The sequence below is a fragment of the Chenopodium album genome, chromosome 27 (assembly GCF_948465745.1).
Source record: "Chenopodium album chromosome 27, dcCheAlbu1.1, whole genome shotgun sequence".
Lineage (NCBI taxonomy): Eukaryota > Viridiplantae > Streptophyta > Magnoliopsida > Caryophyllales > Amaranthaceae > Chenopodium > Chenopodium album.
In genome coordinates, this window is record NC_137860.1 from 24,946,264 (window position 1) to 24,955,127 (window position 8,864).

The 8,864-nt window shown below is 39.1% G+C and overlaps 2 protein-coding genes across 2 annotated transcripts; both read left to right on the top strand.

Annotated features, from left to right (window-relative positions):
- The first annotated feature begins 2,755 nt into the window (after positions 1–2,755).
- Positions 2,756–3,940, top strand: LOC145619834 (uncharacterized). The gene has a single exon (XM_081674527.1). The coding sequence runs from the start codon at positions 2,756–2,758 to the stop codon at positions 3,938–3,940; it is 1,185 nt and encodes a 394-aa protein (XP_081530653.1).
- Positions 3,941–7,204: 3,264 nt separating this feature from the next.
- On the top strand, positions 7,205–8,600 carry LOC145619211 (glycosyltransferase BC10-like). Its single transcript, XM_081673854.1, has 2 exons — positions 7,205–7,738; positions 7,959–8,600. Exons 1-2 carry the CDS (start codon positions 7,205–7,207, stop codon positions 8,598–8,600), a joined length of 1,176 nt encoding a protein of 391 aa, XP_081529980.1.
- Positions 8,601–8,864: the final 264 nt, after the last annotated feature.

The window sequence follows — 8,864 nt, forward strand, 5'->3', positions numbered from 1 at the left end:
TTCCAAAAACTAGTACAATAAGTATTCTTGATTGTCAATTTTTGTGAAAAGATTATTACTCATATATAGAAGTGACAATATTCAAAATTTAAATATACATTTTGTTAAGCCTTGTATTATATATAGCTAATGGGCTGATTTTAAGCCCTAATCTCTTCTCCTAGGTTGTATAAATACATTGTGAATATCGTAATACAAGAGACAGAAAAACATTTACACTAATCTTTCTCTCTAATTTGACATGGCATCGGAGCCAATATCATTCTAATCCCTAAAATCAATTTCTACTTTCTACATTCTAATCCCTAAATTAATTTCTATTATAATCTCTACAATCAATTTCTGAATTTTTTTTTCAATCAATTTCTACGTTCAATCAATTTTCTTGCTGTTCTGATTCGAATTTGGTTTTGTCCCTAATTTTACTGGTTTATATATTTGGTTGCTTCGTGCTGTGGTGTGCGCTGCTTCTCATACTCCTTCTTAATCAATCATGGTGAATGACAACAATCCTATGTCTTCTTCTAATACTCCCAAACGCAAGTCGAATCTCTATTGTACTCATTGTAATCGTACGGGTCATGATTACGGTGGTTGTTTTCTTGTTCTTGGCCTACCCGAATGGTGGTTGAACAAATATGGTAACCAAGAACGCACACCTGCCGGCGCCGCTTCTACTGCTCTACCTGCTGTTTCTATGTCGCAATGTGGTTCTGCTATGCCCTCTGTTACTTTGCTTGCTGCTACAGCTCTGCATACTTCTCTACCCACTGCCAGCCCACGGGGATATCCCGCGCTCCTGCCCCGTGGCTGCTACCTCCTCTACTTTACCGCTGCACCCTATTACCGCCACTACTCCTCTTTTGGGTGGTGTCTTCGGCCCCCCTACGGATTATATTGATGGTGATTATGTATCATCGTCGTAGATTATTGATACCGGTGCATCCCATCATGTTACCGGCAATGAGAAATTTCTAAAAGATGCTCACTTAATTACCTCTTGTCCTGTTGGTCTTCCCGTTGGTGTTAAGACCATGGCTACTAAGGAGGGTCATGTTGTTTTGTCGGATGGCATTACTCTTCAACATGTTCTATTTGTTCTGCAATTGAATTGCAATTTGATTTTGGTGTCTAAGTTGATTGATGATTCTAATTGCTTTATCCGATTTACTAATTCTCTTTGTGCTATACAAGATCAATCCTCGGGGAGCTTAATTGGAGGCGGTTAACGAATAGATGGACTATATTATTTCCGGCGTATCCCAAAAGTATGTGCAATCACGGGTCCGAAGATATCTACATTTGAGTTGTGGCATCTTCGTTTGGGGCATCCGTCGAAGAAAATTGTCAAATTGCTTCCTTCTATTCGACGTAGTACTGCTACTAAGTGTTTACATAATGCTTGTGAAATTCGCCCTCTAGCTAAACAAACCCGAGACAGTTTTCCTGATAGTGCTAGTCGTCCTCTTGACATGATACATTGTGATTTGTGGGGACCGTATAAAACGGCTTAGATAGTTTTCCTGATAGTGACAGTCATGCTAGTCGTCCTCTTGACATGATACATTGTGATTTGTGGGGACCGTATAAAACGACTTCTACTTGTGGTGCTCGAGGCCGACCCGGTTGATCAGCCTGGTTAACCAATTCTTGTTAATCAGCTGCATTTGTGGGCCCCACTTGCCAGACAAATTGACGGAGATTCATAAGATGTTAGCTTTAATTTAAGTCTCATTTTTTTTTACAATTTTATTTATTTGTTTTTTTAACCCATCTTCTCCAATCTTCCACCAGCAGCGAGCACCACCATAGCCACTATCTGGTCCACCACCATCACATCGACTACCATCGGAACCCCATCACATCGACTACCATCTGAAACCCATCACAGGCACCACCATCTCTCCTCTTTCCGCCGATCAAACCCACAAAGGCCTTCCACATCCTCATCTTCTTCCCGTCATCCTCCTCTTCTTCCTCAATAATGGCCGCTTCGCGGCGAATCAAAAAGACACCCTACTAGAAAAGAGTGTAAATTAGGGCCATATCAACCCCTTAGGGAAAACCTTTCATTCGCAGCAGCATTTTGAACTACCATAGGCGGTGGTGGCGTGGAGGAAGAAGTGGGTTTTTGGGTTCTGGTTTCTGGCGTGGAGGAAGAACTGGGTTTTTGACTTTCTGGTTTTGGTTTTTGGCTTGAAGGATGGGAACGAGTTAACGAGCGTTATCCCAACGTTTGCCAAGTTATGTGTGCATTGACAAGAGTACCCTTACTATTATGCATGAAAAGACAAAATTAACCCCTGATTTACACAAGCTGTAAATCAGCCTGATGAACAAGAATTTCCTCGTGGTGCTCATTATTTTTTAACTATAGTGGATGTTTTTTCAAGGGGTGTTTGGGTTTATTTGCTAAATAATAAAACTGAAGTTTACTCTTCTTTTTGCTTTTTCTTTGCTATGGTTAAAAATTAATATGATGTTACTGTTAAGTGTGTCCAGAGTGATAATGGCACCGAACTCAAACACATGCTTCCCTATTTTGATGAACATGACATTCTCTTTCAAACCTCTTGTGTTGGTAACCCTAAAAAAAATGGCCGGGTAGAGCATAAACACCAACATACATTAAATGTCAGTAGAGCATTGATGTTTCAAGGCAATTTGCCGATTGATTTGTGGGGAGAGTGTGTTCTTGGGGCGGTTTATGTTATTAATCGCACTTCTTCTCTTTTACTTGATAAGAAAACTCCATATGAAATGCTTTTTGGCAAACAACCTTGATTTTGATGCATTGCGTGTCTTTGCGTGCCTTTGCTTTGCTCATAACAAAAAAGCTAAGGGTGACAAATTTGCTTCTCAGAGTAGGAAATGTGTGTTTGTGGGTTATCCTCATGGTAAGAAGAGTTGGAAGATGTATGATTTTGAAACCGGTGAAATTTTTGTCGCACGTGATGTCAAATTCTATGAGAATGAATTTCCCTTTGTGCCTATTAGTGACTCACTTAATGCTAATGTGAGAACCGAGGGTGTGTCACAAGAAAATGTGGTAGTTGATCATGACTTTTTGGACGATTTGGAAAATGTTTTAGAGGTCGGTGAAGACTCCATTGCACATGAACATCCAGCTAGCCCTGCTCACAGCAGTCCCGAGGGGGGTGCTACCAATACTGCCCATCACAGCAGCCCCGGGGTGACTACTACCACTGCTGCCCAGCACAGCAGCCCAGGGATGCCTGCAGCCAGCCCGGGTACGTCTGCTTCTACTACTGGTCTTGACAACAGTACGGACCGCAGCCCCCCTGCGGTATTTGGTGCTGATCGCAGCCATCTTGCGGTGTCCTCTACCGCTGCCAATGCTGCTGGTTCGGACAACAATACTTTGGCTGTTCCGAGCCATTCTTCGGCCTCTACTTGTGATTTGGAACGTGGTCAACGACACCGACATCCTCCGGGTTGGCACCGTGAATATGTTGCACATACTATCTATCTCCCAAGTCCATCTATCTCTCCAAGTTCACCTACTCCATGCTCCTCAAGTACTCCCTATCCTTTAGCACATTTTGTAAATTGTGATAAATTTTCTATACGGCACCGTGTAATTATTGCAGCTATAGATACGACAGTTGAGCCCCATAATTTCAAGGAGGCAATGCAAGATGCAAGGTGGAGAGAGGCGATGCAAAAAGAAATTGATGCATTGGAAAACAATGGCACATGGGTAATGGAAAAATTAACTCCGGGTAAGAAAGCTCTTGGTTGTAGGTGGGTTTACAAGGTCAAGCTTGATTCCAACGGCACACTTGAGAGATTGAAGGCTCGTCTTGTTATATTTGGTAATCATCAGGTTGAGGGTATTGATTATAACGAGACTTTTGCTCCTGTTGCTAAAATGGTCACTGTTCGCGCTTTTCTTGCTGTTGTTGCTGCAAAGGATTAGGAATTACATCAAATGGATGTCCACAATGCATTCCTTCATGGTAATCTTGATGAGGAGGTTTATATGAAACTTTCCCCTAGGTTCCATGGCACTCAACCTGGTATGGTGTGCCGTATCCGGAAGTCGTTGTATGGCCTTCGACAAGCACCTCGATGTTGGTTTTCCAAATTGGCCTCCCCACTTAAAAGGTACGGTTTTTTGCAATCGTACTCTGACTACTCTCTATTTACTCTGCAAATAGGAGCTACTCAACTTAATGTTCTGGTATATGTTGATGATTTAAACATCTCTGGTAATGATTCTTCTGCTATTTCACAATTCAAATCATATTTGAGTGAATGTTTTCATGTGAAAGATCTGGGTGTGTTGAAGTACTTTCTTGGTATTGAGGTTGCCCGTAGTCCGGTGAGCATATTTTTATGTCAACGGAAATATGCTCTTGATATTATTGTAGAGTCTGGTTTACTAGGGGTATGCCTGGCAGGTACTCCAATTGAGAAAAATCATACTCTGGAAAAATCAAAAACTCCTCATATTATAGAGCTCGAAATGTACGTATCGGCGTCTTGTGGGTCGTTTGATATATTTGTCCTTCACTAGACCTGATTTGGCATAAACCATTCATATTTTGTCACAATTTATGCAACAACCTCGTCAAGATCATAGGGAGGCAGCTCTGCGTACAATTCGCTACTTGAAGGGTTGTCCAGGACTTTTGAGCTCAGATTGCTATTTACATTTGACAGGTTAGTGTGATTCAAATTGGGCTAGCCGTCCGTTGACGAGACGTTCGATTACTGGTTGGTTGGTATTTCTAGGTGGTTCTCCTATTTCTTGGAAGAACAAGAAGCTGGATACTGTTGCTAAACCCTCCTCAGAGGTAGAATACCGCTCAATGTCTAAGGCCACACATTAGTTAAAATGGTTAAAGGCTCTACTCGCCAGCTTAGGTGTTTCGCATAAGCGTGCGATGAGTTTGTTTTGTGATAGTCAATCAGCGTTATATATTGCGCAGAATCCGGTATTTCATGAACGCACTAAGCATATTGAGGTCGATTGCCATTATGTCAGGGATGCAATTCAGAATGGGATTATTAGTCCGTCGTATGTGAAGACAACGGAACAACTAGCGGATATTTTTACTAAGGCATTGGGCAAGAATCAGTTCTTGTACTTACTTTGCAAGTTGGGCATTTGTGATTTGCATACTCCAACTTGAGGGGGGTGCTAAACCTTGTATTATATATTGCTAATGGCCCGATGTTAAACCCTAATCTCTTCTCCTAGGTTATATAAATACATGTGAATATCGTAATACAAGAGACAAAAACATTTACACAAATCTTTCTTTCTAATTTGACACATTTAACTAAAAGGACGTAGAAAATACTAGAATATAGTGTAAGACATATCATTCATAAATGACTTCCTCTTCTAGCCGAAGACTTTGACTTCATTTGACAAAAAATTGGCTCAAGGTGCCCCCATACATCATGGACCTAACACACATATCAAGCTATCAATTCGGGTTAACGGGTCGGGTAAGTGTGGGTCGTGACAACTAGAGTCGGATTAATTCGGATTAATGTCGTAAACTATGCGGGTAGAGTTCGAGTAGAGTCATGCTTGAGTCGGGTCACGTCGGGTCATACATCTTATCGGGTTTAGGTCGGGGTAAAAACAAGTCGGGTTATATTCGAGTCGAATGAATAATAGGTCGGGTTTGATTCAGGTTTTTAAGAGTTAAAACGGGTTAGGGTCATTCTCGGGTTTGATTCGGGTTCAGTTCAAGTTAATAATTTGTGAGTTATAATCAGGTCAAGTCATTCTCGTGTTTAATCGGGTTCGGTTCAAGTCAATAATTTGCGGGTTATATTCAGGTCAGGTCATTTCCAAGTCGAGTCATTCTTGAGTTCAAGTCGGTTCGGTTCAGGTCAATAATTTGCGAGTTCAGTTCAACTAAAGACAAAATACTTTCAATATTAACATAGAGTAGTTTTAGCCTAACGAAGTTATGACTTTACAAGTAGATTACAATATATATAGCATATATCTTTATTTAGCTAGTCAATATCTAAAATATTAAAGATGTATAAAATAGTAAGTCGAGTTGATTTCGAGTCGGGTCAATAACAAGTCGTGTTGATTTCGGGTCAAATTTGTAACAGATTGGGTTGAATTTCGAGTTGGGTCAGTAACAGGTCGAGTTAAATTCGGTTCAGGTTAGGAAACAGTCGGGTTGAATTCAGGTCGGGTTAAATTCGGGTTTTGATGGGTTACAACGGGTGTGGGTCAATTTCAGTTTAGGTTGGGTTATGTTCAAGTCAATAATTTACGGGTTAATTCGAGTCGGGTCCTCTCCATGTTGGTTCATGTTTGGGTTCGGGTCTCAAATATATGGGTTAACTTGGGTCTAGGGTTGTTTTAGGTCGGGTCATATCGCGTTCAGGTCACCATTTTTTCAAGTTCAGACGGGTCGGTTAATAATTGGATTTGGGTCGGTATTTCAGGTTGAGTAAGCCTTTGACAGCTATGCACACATACAATTGTCATTGTTATCTACTTTAATTCTTAAGTTTTATTACTCCTGCTAAAAAAAAAGTAAAAAATAATAAAAAAAATCTAAACAAAAAATTCTAAAGTTTTATCACGACCTATGTAAACATCGTAATAACAATTGGTTGGAATGGTGAGTGAACTTTGTTTTCTGAGTTGTAATAAATATATATATATATATATATATATATATATATATATATATATATATATATATATATATATATATATATATATATATATATATATATATATATATATATATATATAATAAAAAATTAAAAAAATTTATAAATAAATAAAAAGGTAAGTGAATGTTATTTAATATTGCTTATACTAACATCATTCATATTACAAGGATCAAACCCAATGAACATAGTCGAGATAGCAACGACCAATGAGTCTTACCCTTAATACATAATATATTATTTTTAATAATATGTTGACTTGTTGTGATTTTATGTGCCTTCTAACTGAAATAATGTTAGTGAAGAAGCTTGTTTTTGATTAAAGTGTAGGTTGCTTAAGATCTGATATACTTGAGACTCTTTAATTAATTTGGCCTTTTACACGATTTATTGCATTACAAGTCTTATTTCACTTCTTTTACGGAGCAATTCAATCCATGACTTTATTAACATGTTCATATCTCATCCCAGCAGAGAATATCATTTCAACTTGTGTTATGCAACATAGGAAGTAATAAAAATGGGAAATCATCAACAACAACATCAAAAAACAACAGTTAGTAGTTCTGTGTCGAAATTTGTATTCTTTGTAGTTGGCTTGTCTGTTGGAATTACATCCTGTTTTTACATCCTCAGTTTTTATTATGTTACAAATCAGAGTCAGTTGTTAGCAATAGCATGCACAACATCAACATCCTCACATGTAGCATCTACACCATTGCCGCCTTCATCACCGCCTCCCCCTCCCCCTCCATCCCCGCCTCCACCACGTGAGGAGGAGTCAGGGGAGAAACTGCTGCATTATATAGAGGATGATGCAGAGTTATTATGGCGGGGGTCATTGGTGCCTCAGGTAGCGGAGTACCCATTTCGACGTGTTCCAAAGCTTGCCTTCATGTTCTTGACAAGAGGTCCCCTGCCTTTAGCTCCTCTATGGGAGATGTTCTTTAAAGGACATGAAGATAAATTTTCTATATACATTCATACTCATCCTAATTACACTGATCCTATGCCTAAGGATTCCGTCTTCCATGGTAGAAGGATTCCTAGCAAGGTACGTTAATTCTCTTACACCACTCGATACATATGTTACACTTATTTAATTTGACCATGTATGATGTATCAAATTTAATTTAATGTATGCAATGCATCATCAAATATATATATGTTAGTTTAGACAATTATTAAAACTTAATGATTGGTTAATGATTAATATTACTACGTACTTTTAGCTTCTTATATATATGCGATCCTAATGATTATAATAAATGCAGAGTGTCGAGTGGGCAAACATATCAATGATCGATGCTGAAAGACGATTACTAGCATCAGCACTCCTAGACTACTCAAACAAAAAATTCATCCTCCTCTCAGAAGCCTGCATCCCCTTGTACAACTTCACAACAATCTACGACTACCTACTAATAAAGAACAATCTCAGCTTCGTAGGAGTTGAACCAGACTTCAAAAAGTCGAGTCCTTACAGATGGCGGGGCAAGATGGATCCACCCCTCAAGAGATGGCAGTGGCAGAAGGGTGCTCAATGGGTTGTCATGGACCGAGTTTTATCCATAGACATCCTTTCGGACACCAAATATTACCCTGTATTTCGAGATCATTGTAGTTCGCCTTGTCAGAATCAGGACGAACATTATGTTCAGATTATGGTTATGCTTAATCATCCAGAGCGCAACTCGAATTGGAGCTTGACTTGGACTGAATGGAAGGGCAACCGCCATCCTACCATGTTCGGATCAAGGTCTAATATTTCAGCAAATATGATACAAGAAATGAGGTTCAGGGATAATTGTACTATTGGTGGCGAATTTACTAACATGTGTTATCTTTTTGCTCGCAAATTTGCTCCTAATAGTATTAAGCTGTTGTTGGAGATTAGTTCTACATTGTTTGGGTAAATATTAATTAATTAAGGTAAAGAGCAAGCTAAGTGGTCTATCTTTAATATTATATTGTTTCAGTTCCTACATAGCAAAGTTTGTAGTACGTACATGTAGTTCATTTGTTTCGCGAAAATAAATATAAACTACATCGATCAGGTTCATTTGTTGGCCAATATGATACCATTTTTTCCGAATACAAAAGTATGTGTGTTATATACTTAAAGTAATACTCCCTCCGTCCCTTAATACAAAGCCTCTTTCTAACATTTATTACTTACA

Bases quoted from the DNA above. Each gene is read 5' to 3' on its own strand.
- LOC145619834 (XM_081674527.1), top strand. From the start codon at position 2,756: ATGAAATGCTTTTTGGCAAACAACCTTGATTTTGATGCATTGCGTGTC.
- LOC145619211 (XM_081673854.1), top strand. From the start codon at position 7,205: ATGGGAAATCATCAACAACAACATCAAAAAACAACAGTTAGTAGTTCT. The intron at 7,739-7,958 runs GTACGTTAATTC...TAATAAATGCAG, and splicing joins GTAGAAGGATTCCTAGCAAG to AGTGTCGAGTGGGCAAACAT.